Below are 24716 nucleotides of genomic sequence, written 5' to 3' on the forward strand. Positions count from 1 at the left end.
TAGCCTCGTGGATCGCGGTTCGCAGCGGTGGGGCCAGAAAAGCTTCGAGTGGAGATGGAGAGTCATTGCCTTGGCAACTGCTGGCTGCGCATCACCCGCGCCGGCATGCCGAGCGGAGGGCAGCCCACGGCTGCTGCCCTATCGATCCCCGTCCCCCCGCCGCTCCGGCAGCTTCTTCCCGTCCTGGGCGCTCTTGGCGCCCTTTACGCCGCGCTCCTCTCCCTGCCCTGGGTGACGGGAGGGGACCGCCGGCAGCATCCGCGCCCGTGAGATACTCCGCATCCCCGAAAGCGCCCCGGGCATGCGTCCTTTCGGCCAGCAGCATGTGCAGGGGGACCTGCCCCGGTGCCCCAAAGCCCTGGTTTTTGTACTTATCCCTTCGCGAGCGGCCGTGTGGCCCGTGCACGCTGGGGTTGTTTTGAATGCAAACTTGACATCATGGCGAGGGTGGCGGAGAACAACGTATGCACAGTAAACAGGCAGACTGTCGTATTGATTAACAGATGAGACCTCTATTATCGATCAACGCTTGGCGAGAAAATTTATCACTTTTAATTTCGCCGCTGCCAAATATTTCTGCCTGCGAGCCAGCCGTTACTGAGACAATTTAAAGGCAAAGGAATTCTCTTTTTAATGCATCTCGTGATACCTCCCTCTTTCTCCGTCACCTTTTCTGCGCACCTTTCTCCAAATCTCATTGTGTTGGGGGGCGGGGGGCTCAGGGAAGGGCAGGAAGGGGATGGGAGATGCTGTCCAGACCCCTGGAAACGGGTGGCACGGCATGCTGCGGAGCGATACTCCCCGCCTCGAAGGCTGCTCTGTTGCACTCAGCTCCTCACAACAGACGAATCAAACCTCGAAATCTAAGAAATGAGTCCACAGCTTTGTCCCAGCAGCAACGATTCAGACGTGGTGTGTATCGCTAATCTCTTTGTATCTGGAAGTTACTTATCTGCTGCTGGGCATCCTGTTTTTCTTCTCGTCCTGAACTAGCGGCACACGTTGATAGTGATTTTCTAAGAATTTCCCCCCCAATACGACATCTCTCTCCAATAGTCGAAGACGCCTCTGAGCTTCTCGCTCGATCACACCGTTTCGGCCACATCTCTGACCAGATGCATCCTCGGGTACCGGCATCAGCGGCTGCGACGGGAAGGGGCAGGAAACCAATTACAATTAGATCGGTTACAACGCTAATGAAACGCATTGACGTTTAATGATTTTTTTTTTTTTTGGTAAAAAAAAACCCAAATATTTAATTTCTTCCTGGCAAGCAACTCTTTATTGTGCATTGTGCTGTTATGTGCAAGGAAAGGGGTTAAGCAAGGCGCTGCTTTTTGCGGCTCTGCTGGGGATTTAAAATACGAAACCCTTCCATTGCAAAGGCCTGGCAGTTTGAACGATGGCAGCGGCCCCAGCCACATCCCCTGCGCAGGTTTGGGCGGGCGTCCCTCAAATAACCCTCCTCTCCCCTTTCTCTCCCCAGCGGGTGCCAAAGCCCTGGTGTGCGATCAGTGCGGCGCCCAGTTCTCGAAGGAAGACGCCCTGGAGACGCACAGGCAGACGCACACCGGTACGTGGCCCTCCCTTTTCGTCCTTCGCTTAGGCGTGAGTTTAATATTTAGGCTGCCTTTGTAACCTTTTGCCCAATGGAGAGCTTAACTCTTTGTGGTTCCTGCTTCTGGCCTGCCCAGGTCCATTTCTTGACTTTAATTTGATTAAGGTAAGTTGGTTGCATTTTCTGCTGAATTCTTAATCGGAAACGGTTTTGTACTTGTGTTGAAATCTGCGTGTGGCGTTTGCAAGGGAAACCTCCCCAAATGGCTTTTGGTTTTGGGTATTTGCTGCTGCCTTAGTTTGGTCTGGTTTTGCTGAGCTTGTAAGGGTGCTGTTGGTGGAAGGAGGAGCACAACCTGTCTCTGTGGTTAAACCGAGCATCCTTGCACCACTTACTGGTCACCCTTGGTTTCTCAAGCCGCAGGCAACAAAATTTGACCAGCGTGACGGCACTTGGCTACCATTCGGGTTTAAGAGAAGCTTCCCAATGGATAAATACCCTTCTCAGGAGCGTTCGGATGCTCGGGAGCCTACGAGTGATGAGTTATGAATCAGCCCATGCCGATAGGTCTGTTGCTGTTTTTCAGAGCATTAATAGGAACAAGCACGTTGCATCTGGAGCACTGGGGAGGTTTTGCCACGCTGCCGCAAGGTGGATACGTGGCTGCGGGCATCTGCTGGATGATAGGGCTGTGCAGCGGGTGTGTGGCTGCTTGTAGGAAAGGATGCTCTGGGACCCAGGACCCGAGGATGGGGCTTCAGGGGAGGGCTGGACCCAACTGCGCACAGAAAACCTCTTTCCCCTGTGCTCATACAGGTTTAAAACCCCGACTGGAGTGGGTGCCATGGGCGAGCCTGGCCTGGCTCTGCTGCTCAGCCAATTAATTCAGTGGCTTGGTGCCTGTGCTTTGCAGGAGCAAGGTAGCCCCAGCTCTTCTTCCACTAAACGTGGGTATGAGGCACTGATTCACACAGCGCCGTGGCGTTTATTGCTCAGCGTTAACGTATGCACGTGGGAAACGATGGCGCAGCAAATGCAAGGTAATTTGTTCCCTGTGCGAGCAAAACATCGGCCCTTTCCAAACAGCTCTCAGCAGTTGGCTTCTGCCACGTTTCTGCTACTGCGCTTCCCAGTCCTTTGGCGTAGCCGCCGTCAGGGAGCACAAGGAGCTCTTTATGCATCTTGCAAAGGCCGCCTTGCCCAGGAAGGGTTTGCTACGGGGCATGGAGGAATTCATGGCCGGGCGGTCCCAGGTGCAGCCTTTCAAACCCCCAAAACCAGGCTGGAGCAGGGCAAAGCACCCGCTCCTCCCTGCGCTATATCGGGAGCACTTTAACTGAGCACAGGCTCGTCTTTCAGTGCTGAAAACCCTGATAAATGCCACTGATGGCTGAGTTTGCACTCAGAAGTGGTAAGGTGGCTGGGCTGGCACAGAGAGCCCAGCTGGCTTCACGCTGGGGGTTTGGGGACCGACTGGCGATGCAAAGTGCTGTGTCACCGGGCGGGAATAGCTCCGGCCGTCATCTGATCTGGGAGCTGTGCTGGCCGAGCACCAGTTCGTAAATTGTAAAGTAATTGCCCCCCTTATCCAGAGTCATACAGCTGGAGGCTGGGCTTTGCAGTTCAGGGTCTTTTTAAAAACCATGTGTGCTGTAGGTTAAGGAGGAGGAAAAGGCTGTGATGGGGCAGCCAGCAAGCCGAAGGCACTGACTTTGCTCAGGGATGAGTGACCCGAGCCCAGGCAGGGAGTTAAAGGCAGCCGAGCAAGCAGCAGCTAGCTCCCCATTTCCTTATATTTCCCGGAGCTGTTGAGCATCCCTTGGGGCGGTCAGAGGGAGCCTGGCTCCCCTTAGTACCCAGGGCTCCAGAACCCTGGGTGTGACATGGGGAGCAGGTGCTGTTGAGCAGCTCCTTAATGACGCCTGCACCCAAAAACATCCCACAGATGCAGAGCAGCTACACAGTTTTGCTAATGACCTTGACGCTTCTGCGGGGATTAAAGCCCCTTTGGTTGCTGAAACCTGGGGGCTGGACCATGCCAAAGCTCAAAGGGCAGCAGGAAAACGGAGCGCAGGGGACGCGGTGACCCAAGCGGAGCGGGTTTATCATCGCCACCTCCAGCTGTAAACACAGGCAGCTCGGTTACGTGGCGGAGAGGGGCTGGGTGGCCAGGGCAGATGAAATGAATCGCTTCCTCTCCTCGGGTGGCACGCAGAGAGCTCTGTCTTGGCACGGAAAGCATCCCTCCCTTGCCCTCGCTATAATTAACCCCATTCCCAAATAACGGCATCTCCCAGAGTGGGTTTTTCTTGGGGGCGTCCTCCCTTTGCCCTTAACAGCACGTTGGTTGGCAAAAGACCTTCCAACCTCCCAGGCAAAAAAATAGCCCTTTTTGGTAGAGACACAGGTAGCTTCCTTCAAGAATGGCATCAAAAACCAAGCAGGGTGCATCTGGTAGAGGCCAGCCAAATGTACCCACTTTGCTCAAAAACATGGTGTTTAGGGGAGGATGCGGGACCTATCTGCAAACAGTCGCTGCTTGTCCAGATGACCTGCAGCTGCAGAGCGCTTTTTTTTTGCAGCGGATGGCCAAGATAAAGGGTTCTCAGGGTTTCTTTTCAGCGTAGGGGGCTGTTTTCTCGGGTGAACAGTCAGGATCCAGGACCCCCTTTATCTCACTTATTTTTTTTTCCCATTGCCCTCACTGCCCCTCCGAATGGCAATGCGAAATAGGAAGCCAGCCTGTTGTACATGTGCCACAACAAACGCTGCCCGTGTCCTACAGCAGAAAACCTACGCCCTGCTTTCTGAGGCAAGGCAAAAAATAAGGATCAAGAAAGGAAAAATAGTTTCTGCTTGTAAGCACAGAGCTGGCTATGTGCTGCGTACAGCCCCATCGACGCAGGACTGAGACGCCCTCTCCGGGCGTTCGCTGTCCTTGGCCCCTGTCCCGTGGCAGTAGGAAAAGCAGCAACTGTTTTGGCTCATCTTCCAGCAGCACAAGCTTGGTGCCACACCAGGAGGAGAGCGTGGAAAATTCCTTACCCTTCTCCTAAAATGTAGAGGAAAAAACAAAATGCATTGAGAAGACAGCCTGAGTACCCCCAGCAAGCGCCAGTGGGGCTCGGGATGCTCGCACGGCTGGTGTTCATGCTAATGGGGTTCGGGCTCACCGCCGACTTTTATAAATATCAGAGGTGACTCGTCTAAAGTTTCCTCCTGTGTGCCAAGGCAATTAACGCGCGCGAGGTTGTACGCGCTGGGCGGCCAGTTTCAGTCAGCGGGCCAGCACAGACTTACTCCTGACCCAATTTCACGTGGGCATGCTCGACACCTAATATAGAATGTATTTTCTTTGGCATGTAGTTGGCTCTTTGATTTGTGGAGTCAGCGTGCCCCCGGCCGCTCTGTGGAGGATGCCTGGGAGCCTTCGCCCTCCCCTGCCCGTGTTGCCTGCCCGCACCCCCTGCCTACATCCATTGCATCCCCCCCGGCTGGCAATGCCAGCACTGGGACGCAAGGAGCAGAAAAGAGTTCATAAAACCAACGTGTAACTGAAAATTGAAAAGCTATAAATCTCCCCCCCCCTCTTTTTTTTTGTCTTTTTTTTGTTGTTGCTGGGATGTTGGTAGCGTTTTGATTTAATAGTTGGCCAAACACAAGGGTCTATTTTATTCAGAGTTTACAGGCCTCAGGGCTGTTATTCCTCCAAATTTAATAGCATTGAAATTGCAGGGTTGGCGATAATTTGCCTATCACTTTCTGCTCTCCCATTGATGTTTATTGTCAGCGGGATGGAATCTCAATCCGATTCACTTAGATAACATGTCTGTTAAACATTTAGATAATTGTGCCATCATTAACTTGTCACATTATTTTAGAGATTCAAAACAGTCGTGCGGTATAAGCAGAGGTACAAAGGGAGAAAAATCCGGCACATGAGAGCAAGAACCCGGGAGACGAGGCATTGGTGGCGGTGGGATGCCCCCACGCTGGGTCCTATGGAAAGTGTCGCTCAGTGGCTGCTCAGGAAGCTCAGCCTTCCTCTCCGTCTTGGCAGGGCTTTCACCACTTTTTTCCCCAAAAAAAATTTCTGCTCCCATTCTAAACGCACACTGAGGTACACAGTGGGGGCAGGGGGGGGTGTCTTACTTTTTTTTTTTAAATGCCAGAGCACTTGGCATTTTTCTGTGGAAGAGCATCCCAGCAACCCCGTTATTGGCTTGGGTTTGCAAGGGGGATGCATGGGAGCCTGGAGGAGGTGGAGGGGGGGACCACACCAGACCTGTGCTGTCACACAGGCACACGCCGTCTCTGCTCTTGGCAAATATACATTTAGTCCACTTAATTACCGATTTGTCTTATCTCCTTTTCTTTGCTTCACTTTCTCTGCCTCAAAATGGTACCCGTCTAAAAAATACCAGTGACGCTATAGACGTACGTCATGCAATTTTTTTCGCTGTTGGAAATTAAGGATTTTGAGCAAGCGGAACATAACACGCAAGTTTGCCTTACACTCACTGCGGTGCCACGAGCCAAGGACGAGCCGGCTCTCCGCCAGAATGCTTCTCTGACTCCGCCGACAGCTGGGGGTTGCCTTGGTGGTGGCACTTGCCACCAACAGCTGTCTGCAACGTCCATGCTTCGACAGCAGGCAACTTGGTTTCAGGAGATGCAATTCTTGACTCATCTCGCTGCATCCTCTCCCACAGCTTGATCGGAGCGGTGCCCGGCTGCGAGCCGCCAGCACGCTTCCTCACCGAATCCAACACGACGTCTTCCCAGGCTGCCTGTGACTTTCTATTACCGTTTCACAGGACTCCTGAGAGTTTTCAGAGACCAGCTCGATGAGGCTTCTGGGGGAAATACCGCTGGATAGCATTTTTCTCCATAGCTAGAGATAATGCACTGTAGTATTAAGTACGCTTAGAGGTAATTATCACTCCCCCAGTTCTCGCTTCGGTTCCACGGTCCCGGCTGGGGGAGGGAGCGCAGGCGATGCTGTGCAGTGACGCCCAGACAATGCTTTGCAGATTTTCTGTTGGATGCGAGTGTGAACTTTGGATGCTCAGGTACGGAAGTGCTGGGAAAGCCCCTGTGCGCTCCTCCGGCATGCCGCCGTGCCCTAACGCTTCTGCTGGAGGCTGTGAGCAGCGGATGCAGGGCTGAGATGGGCTTTGGTTCGGGTGCTGGGATCACCGTTCATCTTGAGGAGGTAGGAGTACCCCGTGATGCACCAGAACAGAGGAAATCGGTGCTGGCTTCGAACCATGACTCCTGAGCTTAGGAAGCAAATCTGGTTAACCGTTGCACCAGGAGAGTGTAAAGACGTTTTTTTCTGGCACCTTCAAACGCTGGCAGTGCCCAGTGGGAATCCTTAGCCAAGCTGGGAGAATTGGATTTGGGGTTGGGGGAGCTGCTGCCAGAGGCACCTCCGGGGCTTTGTGGCTTCAGTAGCAACTGAAAATGCAAAATGCTGACGGCAAAGATGCTTTCGTGGCTGCTGTGACATTTTTGGGTACAGGCATCTGACTGGAGCCAGATGTGCCATGCGCAGGCACGGCATCTTTTGTGCAGCATCGCCCGTAAACATACTTAAAAGAACCTTGGAAAACATAACTCCGTGCTTAATTTTGGCTGCTCGATAGGGAGCAGGACTCGGTCCCTCCGACCTTTGGCTGTGGCAGAACGAAACAAAAATGATGAGCTGAGGAAGGGCGAAAGAGCAATCCGAACGCATCCAAAATGCAAAGCCTTGAGTTTTTTAAATAGCCTCATGGCCAAGTTTGGACTTGAAGGCCTGAACACGGTACAAGCGGAGGGAAGGACAAGCAGGCATGTTCAGCTAGCGCCCATCGCCTCTCCTGTGCTTCCCAGCTTGTAGCCCGAGCGCTCCTCCCATGCAAGCCGGCATCTTCAAAGGAAAGTGGGTTTCTTTCTATAAAAACGAGGGCTTGGGACAGTTACGCTTCCTTTCGGAAGCCTCCGTCACTTGGGAGTGTAATTCATGGTGCAGGCAGCTGTGCTGCCTCTGCCGGGTTGCCCCCTGCCACCTCCGAGCACGGCGTGCGGCCGCGGCGTGCCGGGAGCTCACCGGCAAGCGCGCGGAGTGGGGGCGGCGGCTCGTTAGCACCGGCCCTGGCCAGGCGGTGTGTGCCGCTGGCCCCGGCTTCGGCGGGGTCTCGGGGCGGCAGGTCCTGGGGGGCTCAGCACAGAGCCCCTTTGTCTGACAGTAATGTCCTGTGACAGCACTTGAAATCTGAGTCCCAGCGCGCATTCCTGGAACCGGGAATCTCCCTGCCTCCCAAGCCATGGCTGCTTTTTCCACCTTTACAGCAAGCGGCAGGAAGAATTCCCCGCACTTCAAGGTGGGCTCAGTCGGGAAGCGCAATGAGGTCAGGCTTCGTGCGAACAGGCGGATTCGCCAAAAACAAGCCCAGAGATGGAAACGTGGCAGACCCACGCAGCCGCGGCCAAAACCAGCGGCCAATGGTCGGCCTTTAATTTTCCTGTGCAAATACTATTTAAAGCGCGATGAGAAAAGCCCTCTCGCTAAGCTACGGAGAAATCTTTCTTGTCCTTTAATTCTAGATGAAGGGGATTAGTGTGAACATATTTAACCTCTGACCCGCGGACAAAAGCATTATCAAATTTAGTTGCCGAGTGGCTCCCCATTTAACCGAACCAGCGCAGTGTCTCAGCAAATTTTTTTTTTCTTTCCTCCCTTGAAAGCTTTAACAGCCATTGTTGCCCCTGGAGCACAGGGGGACTTGGCAGCCCTCTGCTCGCCTTCAAGATGCTTGTCAGAGCCCCTGTAAGGGAAACCAGCGTGGTACGGTCGCTGCTAGAACCTGCGAAGGCTTCAAAAAGCAAGTGACCCCCCCAAAAAGCCAAGCTTTCTCTAGATGGGGCTGGTTTCTTCCTGGTTTCTGCACAGCCGCCTTGGCCCCAGCCACACACCCGCCTGTGATGGCTTGGAGGATGCTCGGCCGTCGCTCTGGAGCACAAAGAGATGCCTCCATACCCCTTTGCTCCTCATTTTGCTCCGGAGCATGCAAGAAAACGCACTCCTGGCTATCGCACTCTCGGGAGAGCCTGGAGATGCTCAGCGCTGCCGTGCCAGGGCTTTATAAAATAGGGATGAAACGTGGGTGAGGAGGCGGCCGGGCTCTCCTGGTCCGGTGGAGGAATGCCGAGAGGGGCCTCCCGTCAGGAGCCGGTGTCCGTTTACAGTGCATCTCTCATAAACCCGGCGGCGGGGGCGAGGGCAGGGGGACCGGCCCTCCTGGTATGTGATTGATTATCTGGTATTTATGCCATTGAGGACTTTTCAGCGGCTCGGGGTCAGGGGGTCATCTCATGTGTCTTGCTGCAAATCCGCTTCCTTTTGTACAGTGCGGGCTGGGTGAGCAGACACACAAAAACAGCTTTTTCTTTTCCTTGGGAAAAAGGGGAGGGGGGCGGGCTGGTGTCAATGAATTTTTTTTTTCAGCCTTTCCTGAATAGTGTCCTTTTTAATTCCAAAGAACTTTTAATTAAAAGTAGCAGGAAAGTTCATCTCGACAAGGTTTAACTTACCTTAGCAGTTACTTTTGTCCCCCGGGATTCGCGTCTCCCCGCTTTACAAAAAAAAAAAAAAAAAACACAAGAAATGGGGGAGAGGCTGCTCTCGGTACCCTTTTGCGTCTCCACGGGTTTACCGAGAGGGCCTTTTCATCTTTTCTCTTTTTTTTTTTTAATGATGGGGGTGCAGGAATAATAAGCGGACGCTGCGAATCCCGGCTTTGTGCCTCGTGGCAGCCGGTCGCTCCACTGGCCGTGCTCTGCCAGGGATGGCTGCCTGCACCACCAAAAGGGTTGTTTTGTTGGCCAGGACCCGAACCGGGGCTCCCCAGCATCTCCACGGGGCCGGAGGATGCCAGGGTGGTACCACCCCGGCCGGGAGAGATCCAGGAGTGGCACGGGTGGGTGACAGGCAGGCGCTGCTCTGTGCCGGGTGGGATGACGGCGATGGTGCTGAGGGCAGTGGTGATGCTGATGGTGGCTGTGATCACAGCGGTCTCCCGTGGGGTGGGATGCTGCAGCCCCGTAGGCAAGTGCAGGGGCACCGTGGAGGGCAGGTCATAACACCGCTGACCAGGGATGTCGTCTGCTGTCCCCTAAAACCCTCCTGGCAGGGCAAAGCACACACCCACCACGATGTGCTGGTTGGCAAGCGCTCATGGTGGAGAATCGTTGGCCAAAAAGACCCTGGGGGTGGCTCTCAGGGGACCAGAAACACTGGGTGAGGGTTTTATCTCCTTGCTGAAGCTCTTTGTTTAAAGGCAGAGCGGTTTCTAACACAGTAGTTTAACTATCATTTGGAACGCAGTGGGAAAAATATGCTAGGTTTTCGACAGAAAGTCATTATTTTTTCAGCTGCTTTCACTCCAAATTCCAACCAGGAAGAGGAAATCTGGGAAGCCGGCACAGTGACAACGACTAAGCGGGTAGATGACAGCTTCCCTTCTGATGTGGTGGCCAGAATCACCGCCACAATTTGCCTCCGGTTGCCCTAGGGAAATGCTCATCCTCGGGAAGGGCAGGGATGGTTCTGCAACGTGCGTCTTCCTTGGAAATGGCAGGGATGGATCTGGCATTCTCCATGATGGAGAGCCATGGGACAGGCTTAGGGTAAAGTGGCACCCAGGGGAGGTGCTGCACAAAGATACCCAGATACCGAACAGATTAATGCGTTTTGGTCAAGCAATGTTTGTTTTGCCAGGGCAGGCAGCTTTTCCATCCATACCTTTAGTGGCTGAAGGAGCTGAACATCTGTTTTTCCCAAGGATGATGGAGAGTGAGGGAGTTCAGGTGCACAAGGCACGTCCAGACGCACTTGGTTCGGCAGTGCCAGCATCTCCGAGCATCATCCCCGCCTGCCGGCATCATGCCATCTCCAGGGCACACTTCGTCGCTGCAGAGAAAAACTGCATCCCCCCACTCCTACTTACTTTTTCCCTTCCCGGGAGGAGTGTCTTCCAGCTCCGAGTGTACTGTTTTTCACACCTGTCTTAAGGCTGAATTACCATCACTGGCTCCTTCGGGGATCTAAATGTAGACGCGTTTGCAAGGGTGCGATATCACCCAGGTCTCCCCTCTCAGCTGCATGGGCAGACGGGGCTCGACAGTGGCGTTTATCCCTCCTGCCGACATGCAGAGAGGCCTTTTGTGATGGCCTCTGTCTCCCGCTGGCTTTGTTCAGCGGCAGCAGGATGCAAACGCCACCGACCCGCACCCTCCCGTCCCAGCTCCCCGGAGCAGGTCATCATATTCCTGGTATTACCGGCCTTACCGTGACCATAAGCTCATTGGTACCAAAATGCATAATGGGTGCTGAAAAGGGAAGGTTGTCCCCATGGGTGCGCTGCATTTTTGGCTGCCTGAACGTTTTTGATATATATTGATCTATTTTCATAGATACTCAGTACAACGAAAGGCTTTGGGGACTACTGCTCTGCAAGGAGGGCATGCCTCCGGCTTCGGCCAGAAGGTTTTAGGGCTAGCAAACATCTTCAACTGTTTGGCCTAAAAAACCAGAAATCGAGCTCGGAAGTGCAGCGCACCATAGGTGCAAGGCCTCCGCAGCGCGTTCCCAGGCTCACACGGCATTAGGAGCTTGGGAAACTCTCACCTCCCCCAGCCGGGAGGTGGAAATGCAGTGTAACGGGATTGGCCCCAACAAACTTCATCTGATTCTCGTTTCCAAACACGAGGTTTGTGCAACGCTCGGTTTCTGCAGGAGGAAAACCTGTTTATACTCTGTCAGTGCAGGTTTGGGTGATGCTGAGCGTGCCCCTTCCTGCCAAAGCCTGGGGACCACGTTCAGGGAGGGCAGGATGTGGCTGGATGCTGCAGCAGCCGAAGGGCGAAGGCGGCTCTCCCTACTTGCTGGGGAGGAGGGCTTGGGCAGGAGATGCTTGGGGGTGGCTTGTCCCCTGTACTGGTGACAGGGGCTTGCCTGGACCAGCGCTGTCCCCCGGGGAGCGTCCCTTGCGGGCAAGGAGCTGCCCGCATCCCTCGGTTTGCAGGCAGGTCTCCATGCGTGGGCTCAGCATCCTACCCTGGAGATGGGGGGACGTGCCGCAGTCCTCCTCAGCAGCCGATCCTTCCCCCCCAGCAAAATGCGTCCCTCGATCAACGCCCTGTTTGGACCCGTGGGCTGCCTGGCAGCGCTTCACCCAGCGCGGGTCCAGCTGCCGCCGTGATTGACGCAAAGCCAGTCTATAAATAAAGTCTTTCTCTCCTCTCATAAAGACTTTGCGGTTTAGTTTGCTTTCAAGGTCAAGATCAGACCTTTCTAAATAAACACATATCAAAGGATCATTAGCGGAGCAGCACTGTTAAATTGAGATATTAACTTCTGTCAGCCGCGCGTTTCCTTTTTGTTCTGTAACTCGCGACTGCGGCGGGTTTTTATTATTTTGGCCCTAGGCGGTAGCATCTGGCTTCTGTAGAGACTGTAAAAATTAAAAAGCAACACAAATCATTGCGAGAGAAAAGCAGTAAATTCAATGATAAGAATTTAAAATTAAAATGTTTCGGCGCTTTTATATTCCACGAAACATGAAACGAATGAGTTGTGTGCCTGTTGCCATAAAGCCGCCGCCGCTAATAGTCACTGGGCTCTTTCCCTCCCCGCTCGCTCTCCCTCGTAATCGTTCTTGCCTGAGCAATCGCAGGAAAGCGCAATGAAGGAAGGTGATGATGATGATGATGGTGGTGGTGGTGGTGGTGACGGTGATGGAGATGCAGGGTGGCAGGGAAAGGGGCGAGGTGCTGCTGATGGGACCAGGAGGAGCAAAGGGCCCCCCGAAAGGGAGGCGAGAAGGGGATGCTCTTGTCCCGATGCGCTCAAAGGAAGACGGAGAGGTCGAGTGGGGAGGGTGTGACTAATGCGCCGGGTCACTGGGACGCGGGACCGCATTGTCCCCCGAGTCCAGATGGCCCCCGGAATAAATCACCCCCGCCGGGCGCGAGCTGCCCGTGCCAGAGCCACGGCTCAGGGCTTGCTGCCCGCTCCCCCGGCTCGCTGCGGGTGCCCACATTTCGAGCATCCTCCACGTGCATCCCGCCCTGGGCGATGGGGAGGACTGCGGCCGGGTGGGGAAGCAGCCCTGTGCATCGCTACCGGAGCACAAAATGAAGCATTGAGCTTTGGGCGGGGGGTTTAATCCCCTGTGTTTGCAAGGTCAATGTGGTACATCTGCTCTGAAACGCTTGAGTTTTTGTAGGTGTTGGTGGAAAGGCGAGTGGGTGCTGAGGCAGCGGGCAGTGCCGGGGAGGGGGCATGCCCTGCCCTCCTGTTGCAGCCGGGGTGGCCTCATATAGCCACCCCTGGAGGAAAACCAGCAGCAGAAGAGCAGGCGGTGCCGGCTGCTTTTTAAGAATTAATTTCCCGTAGTCGGTTAAAGTTGGGAAGAAAGCTGTGCTATCTCTGAGTAAATAATAATAATAATCAAACAAATGCCCCCTTGGGAGAAGTTGCCTTCCATAAAGATGTTAATTAGCGTGGAAGCCGAGCCGTGGAGTCCGGAGGCAGCCTTTGAAACCAGGATGATTTGGTGACTCCGGCACAAAATGCGCACATCTCGTGTGTTTATCATCCGGGGCTTTTTCCCCCCTCTCTCTACTTAACCGTGAAGGTTGTAGGGGCTGTTGGGCTCCAACCGAGCAGCCGGCATGGTAACGGGTGCCACCGTAACCCCTCAATAGCACTTTTGCTCCAGTGCCACACCAGAGCGGCTGGGGGGTTGAAAAGGGCTGACTCTGCCATCCCAGCGTGACACCCTTAAAAACCCGTGCGTCCACGTGTATGTGTGCAGGCGTCGTGTAGCCCAACAGCAGCATTCAGGGAAAGCGTCCTTCGCTCTGCCCCGTGGGTTTGCTTGGGTGCTGCCACCGAAAACACTGCTTTTGGTTTCATAACAACCCCGAAAACAGACCCTGAAACTGGGTTAATCTTCTTACCCCAAGCAGCGCACATCCACCAGGGCAAAAACGCAACCTCGGTGCCGGTGCTGTGGTCTGGCACCCCCAGGACCCTGCCAGTGCCCACTGCTTCTGCCTGTCCTTCATCACCCATCCTCCTCCTCGGCTTGGTGCCAGCAGGACGTGCGTGGCGGCTGCCTTTCCTCCCTACGCAGCCCCGGGGAACCCTCGGCGCCAAGCTGAGCCCAGCACCTTAAGTACGTGCTTAAGTCCCGCCGGCTCTGATGGTTCTCAGTCCTATCCTTACACGCATCGTCCGAGCAGGGCGGCCATCACCTGCCCAGCCGCTGCCTCTACATCAGGGGCATCTGCTGCCGGGCAGCGAGGGGGCCAGCCTGCACCCTCCGCAGTGGGGATCCAACGCCTCTGCTGAAGCCGGCAGAGATGTGTAACGGCAGTGATGGGCCGAGCGCTGCCGCCTGCGCCTGGAGATGCTCCAGGGATGGATGCTCCAGCCGATGCACCCCTTGCCGGCACTGCTGCCGCCTCTCTGCCTGCTTTCCCGCAGGCAGGGCTGGAAAGGACGGCTACCTGCAGCTCCTGGGCTGCAGTCGCCAATGTTTTCATCCGCTTGCCTCGGCAGCCCCAAGGATGCTAAAAATGCTGCCCTCCCCTAAAGCTGCTTTTCATGCACGCCAGCAGCCTGCAGCCTCCCCTGCAGCTGCAGCCAGCAGCATTGTCCGGGAGGTGGAGGCTGGTAGGGAGCCCTTGACACGCTGACAAAAAAAAGTCAAACGTCCCTGAAATCTCATCTCAGAAGAGCCAACGGGCCTTGGGCTCCTGCTTCGCACGGCCAGAATGTTTCAGAGCTGTCCGCCTCGCTGACAGAGGTGATGTTAGTGTGCCTCTTTGGCACGTGCAGCATGTAAGAAATGACGTTAAATACAAAGATTGAAGGAGGAGTGAGTCTCGTTGAGGACCCGAATTTGCAGGACACGAGGCGAGGGTTTGGGGGTTTTACAGTGGGCGCAAGAGGCAGCGACAGGCTCTGTCAGCATCCTTTGATGAGCGCACCCTCGTGCCTGCTTAACGCCAGAACCTTCCTGGTGTGCCCCTCCGCAGCCTTTGATTACAGGTTTCTGATGCTGTCGATTACAGCTGCAAGGGACAGCCAGATCTGCCTCTTTTTTCGAGTCTTGTAACACTGCTCTGAGGAGAGACGGGGAAAAGATGGCAGCGTCTAGAGGAGGATTCAGGGAGGGTTTGGTTTGTGCATCCCGACGTCGGCTGTGCGTGCCTGGGGACCGCCAGAGCCGTGCTGCCGCAGCTGAGGCTCCATGGAGGATGCTTCACCGGCACGGTGGCATCGGTCCCCTTTGGTCCCCCCTCCCTTGCTGCCGGAGCGTCCCTGGGCCGCCCTACACCCGCCTGCGTCAGGGGTCCAGGCTCAGTCGGGTCTGGGGGGCCGGCGGGAGCGCGCACGCACGCGTGCACACGCACGGGGGGAAAAACTTGAAGTCAAATGTCTGAAAGTCAGATCCCTTTTTAGTATGAATTTGCTGTATCTCATTCTGAGCACTAATTCCAATTTAATTGCAAGTGGCCTGAAGCCTCTTCAATAGGAGTAACAAATGGTTTGATTTTGTAAACTTCATCAGACTGCATTTTAAATGCGACACACTAGCCCGGCTCGAATGCCAATGAAGCACTGAAGTAGCTCTCTGTTTACTAATTATCCGTTTTTACTTCAAGCCACGCTGGCTGGCTTGTCTGATTAAATCGGATTTGTGGGATAGAGAACAGCTAGCAGAGTTTTCTCTATAGTAAACGAGATTGAAACTATGGGCCGCCTGGCTGCACACTGTAAATTATATTTCCTTTTAAAGGGGACGTGTCGCCTTTCTCCCGCCGGCGCACCTCCCGCATCCTGAACTTCACTGGAACCCGCCCGGCTCCTTCGCGGCGCCCAAGGGCGAACCACCCTGCCTCCCTCGCCCCTCGCCACGCGGGTTTTTACTGTAATTCCCCCTCTCGCGGAGGCAGCGGGCGGGAGACGGTGCCATGCTCGGCGCTGTGATGCCTGCAGCATCCCTCGCCGTGACTCCGGCTGGGGCGGAAAAGCCCCTGACTATCGTGCACTGCGTCTTGCTTGTCTTTACGTCTCCATCGATTGCGCTTGTTTGGGATCGAGCCGCTGGAGGACTGCGACGTGCGTCTCCAGGCTCGCGGCCGTAGGGTTTTTCCTCCCTCCAGCAACCATCCGTTTCCTAAAAACAAGATTTCGGACTCTGGCTATTTAAAAGTACCCTGCAAGATGGGGCCGGCGCGCTTGCCCAAACAGCATTGGAAACCCAGTCTGCTCTGGCTTCTGCCTCTGAACCCCACGGCAGCGCCGATGGCCACCCCATTAATGGTTTACGGCTGCCAGCAAACGGCGCCGGGTCTGGCAGAGATACATAAAAGCGGGGAAGATGGGCGAAGGTGGCTGCCGAACGTGGTGTAACGGTCTGCGCTTAAACCTCCACAGTTGCTAAGACTTTAATTCCGTGAGCTTGACCTACGCCGCCCCCTCCCTCGGTATCTATCTTTGTGCCCGGGGGCTTTTTTTATTTTAATTTGCTTTTGAACGTCCTGCAAAATTAATGGTGCGCTCGGGGCCATTGTGCGGCGTACAGTAGAGGGAAGGGCCAGCGGCGCCCGCCGAGAGCCGCCGCGTTTCCCGGGGAATGAATTGCTCGCCCGCCTTCGCCCCTTTTAATTGTTGACAGTAAAAAGCGTTTAAATGCCGCTTAATTTGTAATCATCTTCCCGCAAAAAGGGGAGAAACCATTAAAACGTCAGGGAAATGAATAAATCCGTCTCTCACTGGTTTGGGGCGGCGGCGTTTCTTTATCGGGGGTGATTTTTCTTCTGATGGCTTGAGGGCTGGCTCGGGGCTGCTCCGGCTGGGAGCCCAGGGCCGAGTCCCTGCGTCGCCCGGTGCGGCTCTCCTTGCGGCAAGACCGGTGCTGCCAAAGCCCGGCTGCGGCAGGGACGGCAGCGACCCCAGGCACCCTCTCGTGAGCTTTCCCATTTTTTCACACCTCCCATCCTCTCTGCAAAGGTGGGACCTGGCTGCCCGTACAGCTTTAAAAAAAAATCCAAAAACATAAACTTAATTGCACGCCCACAGTGGGATAGAGCCCGGCAGGGCCCCTGCTTGATGCCACCATCCTCGGCTGCTGGAGAGCCACGTCGGCGGAGCCTCGGGGCTGCAAACAAGCGGTGCCTGACCTCGGTCCTCCGTGTCCTGCTGCTGGGCACTGGCCTCGATGTGGGGATGCAGGGCCATCGCCTGCATCCTCCGCCTCCGCGCCAGGCTGGCATCAGCCTTCAGACCCCGCAGATGCTCTGCTCTTGGAGGGCAGCTAGCAGCAGGTGCCTCCGCAAGCTGGGCCAGTGCACATCAACCTCCCCGTTTGGGGTGTTGATTTATTTCCTAATGCATTACCTAAAAAAAAAAAAAAAAGTAAAAAACACCCTTTGGGGGTCCTGGCCAGCAGCACCCCCAGGGGGATGCCCAGCTCCGGGGGGACCAGCACTGTCCCCATGGACTGGCCGGTGTATCCCCCTGTGCGTGCACGAGGCGGCTCATCCCCATCGCCACGGCTGCCAGAGTCGGCCCTTTTTTTTTTTTTCAAGCGGGGGCCAATTAGTTTCACAAATGAGGGCCCTACGGTGCCAGGGAGGATTTGTTACGGCCCCGCGCGCCGGCCCGGCGGCATTGTCCTGCCCTCCGCCCCCACGGGAGCCCATTGTCCCCGGCCCCAGCGGGGGCTGCTGGCGGCAGATTTATCGGGGCCGGCGTCCCGCCGGTCGGGGCCTCCGCTCCGCAGCTGGCCACGGCGCTGGGGGCTCAGCCCCGGGGACCTTTGACCCGTCCTGCTGTCACCGCCGGGGCCGCCGAGGGCCGTGGGGCCGCATACCTCTTGGGATTTTCTTCGCACGGCCCGTTCGGGGCTGGCTGCCTCTTTTTTTTTTTTTTAATTTTTTTTTTTTTTTTTTTTTTGTCTCGGGAGCGTTTTGTCCGCAGCTGCGTGGGGGGTGCGTGATAAATCCCTGCGAAGGGAGAAAGGCAGCTCCCATGCGGAGCCGCCTCTCTTGCTGCTTTTATTCCCATTTCACTAGGGGTGTTTTGCAGATTTCGGAGTGTTTCTGGGCAGCCTCGCCAAGGCTGGGAGTGAGCATCCCTCCTGGCAGCTCCTGCATCCCCGGAGCCACAGGGCAGAGCTGGCCGCGGTGTGCCACCACGCGATGCCAGGGCGGGTGGCAGCGCGCACTGAGATGCTCTCTGGGATGCCCATCACCTGGCTGCTCCCCGGGCTGGAGGAGTGGGGCTGGCCAGGAGGATGCTGCCAGCATCCTGCACTGGGAGCATCCTTAGCTGGCACCTGCCTGCACGCCAAGCAGGACCATGATGCCGCCATCGCCGCGGGTGCCTGCCGCCCGCTGTTTCCCTGCCCCGTGGCACGGTGGTCCTGGTGGGCTCCCCTCCCAACTCTGCCTCGCCGCTGGGTTGCCCTCAGCTGGTTTTGGCAGCATCTCGCACAGCCCCCCCACCCCTGCACTTCCTAAAGGCAGCCCAGTTCCGTTGGTTACCTTGAACATCTTGCCGCTCCTAATGAATTGCTAATACAATTTCCTAGATAATTTTATTTCCATAGTCCCCACATTTTAATGTCTCCAAAAAGCTAGCATTTATTTACTTAATTTCCCCGCATAATACAATTTGCACTGACTCATAGGTTCTGAACAATCAGCTATGCATAAACGAAAACAAATTGTTTAATAACACAAAGGTCTGATATTTTTATTGATGCTGTATAAGCACCTGGGGTTAGGGGTTTTTTCCTGCTTTTGCTGTTGTGTTGATGCAGCCAGTTTTATACCCATGGTCGGTAGGATGGAGCTGGCGGTTGTATTAGAGCTGTGGATCGCAGGGGTGGGCATGTTACCCTCTTGCATCCAACCCCCTGCTCCCCGGGGCGGCTTTCTGGGGTGTTTCTTGGGGTCCCCTTCCCCCTGGGCCTTACGAGAGCTCGACAGCTCTCGCAGGTACATGGGGAGGTGGTGATGGCCCAACAGCTGCCTTGCATTTGCGCGGCCCTAGGCATTACAGGGTTGGGGCTTCCAGTGCAATAAAAAATGCAATAAAAACCCCCGTGCCCTCCGGTTCAGCCAGCAGCAGGGTCAGGGTGGCACCGCTGGGACCCCAACAACACCCAGAGCCTCGCAGCTCTTGGGGTCCCTCCTGCTGCAGGAGCATCCCTGTTGCTGGGTGGGAGTGAGGGGACCCCGAACGCCCGGTGGGGTGGTGGTCCAGTGGGATGGGGGTGCTGGGCAGCGCCTGAGTCGGCTCTCTCCCTCTCCCGCAGGTACGGACATGGCCGTTTTCTGCCTGCTGTGCGGCAAGCGGTTCCAGACGCAGAGCGCCTTGCAGCAGCACATGGAGGTGCACGCCGGGGTGCGCAGCTACATCTGCAGTGAGTGCAACCGCACCTTCCCCAGCCACACCGCACTCAAGAGGCACCTCCGCTCCCACACAGGTACGACGGCACCGCCGACGGGTGCTCGCCACTCGGGGTGAGGGCAGGCTTCTTCCCCATTCGTAACAAAAAAAAAAAAAACAAACAAACCAAAAAGAAAAAAAAAAGGGAAAAGAAAGGTGACATTGTCGTAAAAGTGTCAAGGCAACTGCAGTTGAGGTTGTTGGGATTTAAAAAACGAAACGGAAAAAAAAAAGCTGCGTGTAATAAGTTGATCCGGTATAAGGTGACATGTGACCTTCTTAGGGGATGTGCGATCATACCCGCTTCATCAGCTTACGGGCGGTAGATGCACATAATCAGCCGGTGCTCGGCCCTAATGGGATTAGGGCGACCTGCGCGACGTGTAGCTGGTGCTTCAGCGGCGCAGCCCACTGGGGCAGGGCTTGGCTCTGGGAGAGCCGGCTGGGAGAGCAGGGCTTTGACCGCCTTACGCCGTGTCCTCAAAGAGCCCGCGCCGTGTCCTCGGCTCCTCTACCCGCATCCCCAGGCAGGACCAGGGGATGGCAAGGGGAGAGGTCCCAGCCACGCGGCGAGCATCGTCACGGCTCTCTGCAGCTGTGTGGGTGAAGCGCTCCTCGGCCTTTGCCCACACGAGTTAGAGGCTTGTGCGCCCTCCTCGTCTGCACTTTTATGGCTGGCAGGGAGGAAAACGTCTGCCAAGCTGGGATGGCCCTTCTCCTTTCTCCTGTGAAGCACCGTGCGTGCATACAGCCTCAGAAGGGGACGTCAAAGCGGCTGCTGGGGGGACGCGCAGGGAGGGTCGCTCCGTCCGCGCTGTGGCTGGCAGCTGCCAGACCCACACGTGTGCTTGGGCTTGGGGTCCCGACGTGGGAAATGGGAGTCGCGCGCTGATGATAAGCGCGTTAATGCCGAGCACTGGAGCTATTTATAGCCGGTAATCCGGTGACCTGGGCTGCGGGTCGGGCCGCGTGTCCCACCCCAACCTCTGCTGCTTTAGCAGCTCCTGGCTGTGAAAAAACGCTGGGATCATGGGTGTCTAATCATGCTGCATGGTTTCATCCTGCATGGGTGCAGGATGCGAGCATTTCTCCCGGGGCCGGAGCGCGCTGGGAGCCCTGGCTCCCATTTACACGGCTTCTCCTCACAATCAAGGACCTGGAAAGGCCATCTGCCTCTGGCTGCACAGTCACTATCTCTGCCCAGAGGATGGAAAACCAAGGTGATAATTGGGAATCAGGCCTGGGGAGGGGAAAAGCAGCTGCCAACACGCACCGCCTGCCTTGCCTTTGGAGGGGGGATCCGGAACGCATCCCGAGCATCCTCCTCCAGTGCCCAGCCAGCAGCTGCGGGAGGGGGCGAGGGGCCGCGGGTCTTGGCTGCGGCACACGGGGAGAGAGTAAAATATCATTTTAAAGGGGAAGCGAAAGCACAGGCATGTGAGTATATAACGAGAAGGACAATTTATGCCCAGGCACGAGTGCAGTTTGACACGGGGATAATGAAAAAACGTAGGTCATTGTGGATGACTTAAGCCTTCACAGCTGAAGAAAATGTATGAAATGCGGGGAACATTACACGCTTGGCAGCTCCGCACATCTGCAGCAGGACAAGTGAAATACAGTTCGCCATTCTTTACCATAAACTGTGCTTGTAGGATATGCGGCACAGAGAAATTGTAATTACAGTGACAAGACAAATCAGTAATATTTAAATATTCATGAACAAAGTCTCGGACGATCAATCTATCTTTATTGTCCTTGCCTTCGCGGCTGTAATAAATAAGTAGCTGGAGCCCTCACCTTTCCTTCAAATCATTCTGCCTTTGGTGCCGAACCAGAGTTCATTTATCAGCTGCCTGGTCTGGAGCGCGGGAGACGCCCGGGGCCAGGTCTGTGCCGGCGATGCCGGGTGAAAAGCCTGGGAATCGGTGGCGGGAGGGTCACGGCGCCCTCCGGTCTCGTTAGCCTGCTGCGGACCTGAGCATCCCCAATGCACGGTGTTGCAGGGACCGGTGTGCCGTGCTGGGCTGGCTGGGATGCTCCATCCCCCTGGCATGGCGGCGGCGGGTGCCAGGGCTAAATCCAGGCCGTGGGGCTAGTTTTGGCATGGCACGGTGGCCGCGGCGGCGTCTCTGACGCACACGTGTGCTTGCAGGTGACCACCCCTACGAGTGTGAGTTCTGCGGCAGCTGCTTCCGGGACGAGAGCACGCTGAAGGGCCACAAGCGCATCCACACCGGTGAGAAGCCCTACGAGTGCAACGGCTGCGGCAAGAAGTTCAGCCTCAAGCACCAGCTGGAGACCCACTACCGGGTCCACACGGGTACGTGCTGCGGGGCGGGGGGTGTCTCCGGTGAGGCCGGCGGTGCCGGACCAGTCCCCCGGCGGAGACACCGGCAGCGTGGACCAGGGCGGCGGCCGGGGATAACGAATCATCAGATGTGCCGGCGTGTAACTATTGTAAATAGGGGATCAATAGTCAGATCGGTTTTGCTGTTCATTACTCGGTTATCGGCTGTGCCCGCCGCGGCAGTGTCGATGCCGGGCAGTTAATTACCGCCCGGAGGCCATGAGCCCCCACTGACGCCCCCGTCTCCCCGTCTCCCGCAGGCGAGAAGCCCTTCGAGTGCAAGCTGTGCCACCAGCGCTCCCGGGACTACTCGGCCATGATCAAACACCTTCGGACCCACAACGGCGCTTCCCCCTACCAGTGCACCATTTGCCTGGAGTACTGCCCCAGCCTCTCCGCCATGCAGAAGCACATGAAGGGCCACAAGCCGGAGGAGATCCCCACCGACTGGCGGATAGAGAAGACCTATCTTTACCTCTGCTACGTCTGAGGGAGGAGGCGCAGGGGCGGCGGGGCCGAGTGGCGGAGGACTGGGCAAAAAAAAAACCACCGAACCCGCAGCGTCCACGGCCTTGTTTGTTTTCGGTTCTCGTTCGTTGCTTCTCGCCAGAAGGATCCTGCGGCTTGCGCCGGGGCGGGGGGATGCGCCGGCCCCTTCCCCAGCCCCATCCGCGCCCCCCTCCCCGGCTGCTCGTGCGCCCGCTGCCCTTGCACCCTCACTGCGGGGCAGCTTTCGCCCCTCACGGCCCCCAGGGAATTCGCTCCCCGACCGGCCCCTCTGTCACCGCTGATGCCGGCCACTGGCGCTGCCGGGAAGACCATGTAGGAACGACGCGCTGCCCCGAAAGCGTGCATATGGCCAGTGCTTTGGGAAGGCTTTAATTTCCAGTGTCCTCTATCACCGCATAGGCCCCGCCGCCGATGCCCTGCTGAGAGCCCGAGCTCACGCGTGGGGCACGGCTCCGCGTGGGGCTCAGCCCCCATTTCGGGAGGGTTCCCGCCCTCCCAGCCTGCGGCATCCTGGGTGGGAGAGTGCCGGCGTCCGGCGAGCTCTAAGCGCTTTGGTGAGGGCATCCCCGGGGGGGGATCCCGGCCGGAGGAGGATGTTTGGGGTAGGGAACCGGCTGTGAGCCGGGCTGCCTTGCCGGGCTGCCTGGGATCCGGGCGGGCATGAGGGGCGCCTGGCGGCTGCCGTCCTCCCCCTGACCAAAGACCTCTCTATGCATTTCCCCTTCCTTCCCCGCCTTCCCGGGGGGCGAGGGTGAAGCCCCCCGCAGTGAGACGCAGCCGGTTCGGTGATGCACGGTCGACGCCAGTGCCGGCGTGGGTGCCGCCGGTGCACGGCATTGCTCCGAATGGGGGGGGATCCTCTTTTTCCTGCTAATTTGGGGTGCCTGGAAGGTGCCGAGTGTGGTTTTTTTGCCCAGCCTCAGCTGCAGGAGCCCGCAAGCAAGGGGTGCCCGGTGGCAGGCGGCCTCGCTCGCCGCTTTTTTTGCTTTTCGTTCGGTTTCTCTGAACTTTCTTTTGGAATATTTCCGCATTTAGCACATTTTACTTGAAATTACCTCGTTTTTTTGTGACCTCATGAGCTTTTATTGATTTGGGGGGGACGGGGGGCGGCGTGGCTGGGAAGGCGTGAGCCGCATGCCCGGCGCTGGCGGTGGAGGGGCGGCGCGGCGGCGTCATCCCTGCCAGCCTCCCGTTGTGCATTATCCTTACCAAAACTGGTATTTTTTGCCCGGCCCCGTGGGGCCGGGGGCGTCGGTTCTGAAGCTACCTCTTGTGTTCGTTTTTGTTGTGTTTCTCCTTTGCGGTTGCAGAAGTGGGCTCTGCGGTTTCCATCCCGCGCGGCGCTCGCAGCCGCGGCTTTTTTTTGTCATTTTGCTGCGTTTGGGGGAAAAGGGGGGGAAGAAGAGTCAGGAGGAGTGGGACGGCCTCTGGATGCGGTTTGGAGGGATGCTGATGGCCTCTCTTGGTTTGGGGTGCCCGTCCCACCTCTCCTGGTGCCGAGCGGGGATGCTGCTGCGGGAGCAGCACCCTCCCTCGCAGCCCAGTCCGGCTTTGCGTGCACGTGCGACCTTTGCTGCTCCGCGCAGGGTGGACGCCGCTGTTGTAGCATCCAGGATGTGACTGCGGAGAATGGCTCGTTTAATTGTTGTGCCTAAGAAAAAAAAAAAAAAAATTAAAAAAAAAAACCCGGTTCTTTCACACGGAAAGTTGCTGCAATTTCTGGCGCGCGCGCATGGTAGCTCCCTGCGGTGCACCGGCAATGCCGGCCCTGGGCGCCACGGAGCACACGGCCGAGCTCGTGTGGCTTTTTTTGCTTTAACCTCTCCTCCCATCCCACCGTCCCCCTCCCTCCCTCCCTCCTTCCCTCAGTGCCGCAGCCTCCCGGCTGCGACGGCGTTGGGATCGGTGTCGGAGCGATGCCGCCACGCCGCGCCGCGGTGCCCCGGGCGTGCGGCCCCGCATCTGTTTGCCGTGGCGTGGCGAGCCGTGGCGCAGCCCCCGCCGCCCTTCCATATATATATAAGTATATATATGTGTATCATAGCAGTGAGGACCAAGCGCCCCGCAGGGCCCCGCGGCCCCGGGCTCCCTCTCCCCTGGCTTGTCGTCGGTGTCGTGAGCGCCCGCCTGCCCGTCCCGTTGCTCTGTGTTGCCGCTCGTGGTTCGGGTCCGTCGCTGTCCTCGTTCCGTCTACCTCAGCACCTCTCTGAGCCCGGGCGCAGAAGGTGCCCAAGTTCCCCTTTGGTTTTCTCAGAGTATCTATCGGCTCCTATTTTTTGTACGACTTTCTCCCCCTCCCCTCACCGTTCGCTCCCTTGCGGTTCTGCTTGCGAGTCCTCTCTGTCCTCTAGCCACAGATGCCGTTAGCTAAAAGTTTCCTGAAAAATAAAGAAAAAGAAAAAAAAAAAAAAAACCAGTTGTGGTGTCTCCTAGTTGCAGCTCTCCGCATCTGCCTTCGTCCTGTGTAGATTCAGATGCATTTCTTTGTAAGACTTCAGTGTTTCTGACAGAGGAAAAAAAAAAAAAGACAAAAAAAAAAAAAGAAGAATATACTGCTGCAGGTTTTTTTCTCTCCATGTGTCACTAAGTGAAGTTCGTGCCTTCTATAGCAAAGAGAATATTTTTTACATCCTACTAACGGTAGATTTTTTTGTAGTGAACATTTTTTGTATTTTTATTTATAAGTCTCATAAGGAAAATAGCAATGTTCAGTTGTATACCTTGAATCTGCAGTTAGAAAGCAAAAAAACAACCAATAAAGTTAATTCCGTTGTCTCGGC

General features: G+C 56.3%; 1 protein-coding gene across 4 annotated transcripts in view; it reads left to right on the forward strand.

The window, feature by feature from the left end:
* The window catches only part of ZBTB16 (zinc finger and BTB domain containing 16), a 64785-nt gene extending 40069 nt beyond the window's left edge, over positions 1 to 24716 (forward strand). For 3 of the 4 annotated variants that reach the window (XM_075035184.1, XM_075035187.1, XM_075035186.1), the window contains 4 exons: positions 1487 to 1573; positions 18943 to 19113; positions 21232 to 21399; positions 21687 to 24716. In XM_075035184.1, the coding sequence (XP_074891285.1) occupies positions 1487 to 1573; positions 18943 to 19113; positions 21232 to 21399; positions 21687 to 21916 (656 nt within the window). In that variant the 3' untranslated portion in view covers positions 21917 to 24716. The remainder of the gene's footprint in view (positions 1 to 1486; positions 1574 to 18942; positions 19114 to 21231; positions 21400 to 21686) is intronic. The other variant, XM_075035188.1, reaches the window with a different exon arrangement.

Source organism: Buteo buteo, chromosome 9 (assembly GCF_964188355.1).
Source record: "Buteo buteo chromosome 9, bButBut1.hap1.1, whole genome shotgun sequence".
NCBI classification, from domain to species: Eukaryota; Metazoa; Chordata; class Aves; order Accipitriformes; family Accipitridae; genus Buteo; species Buteo buteo.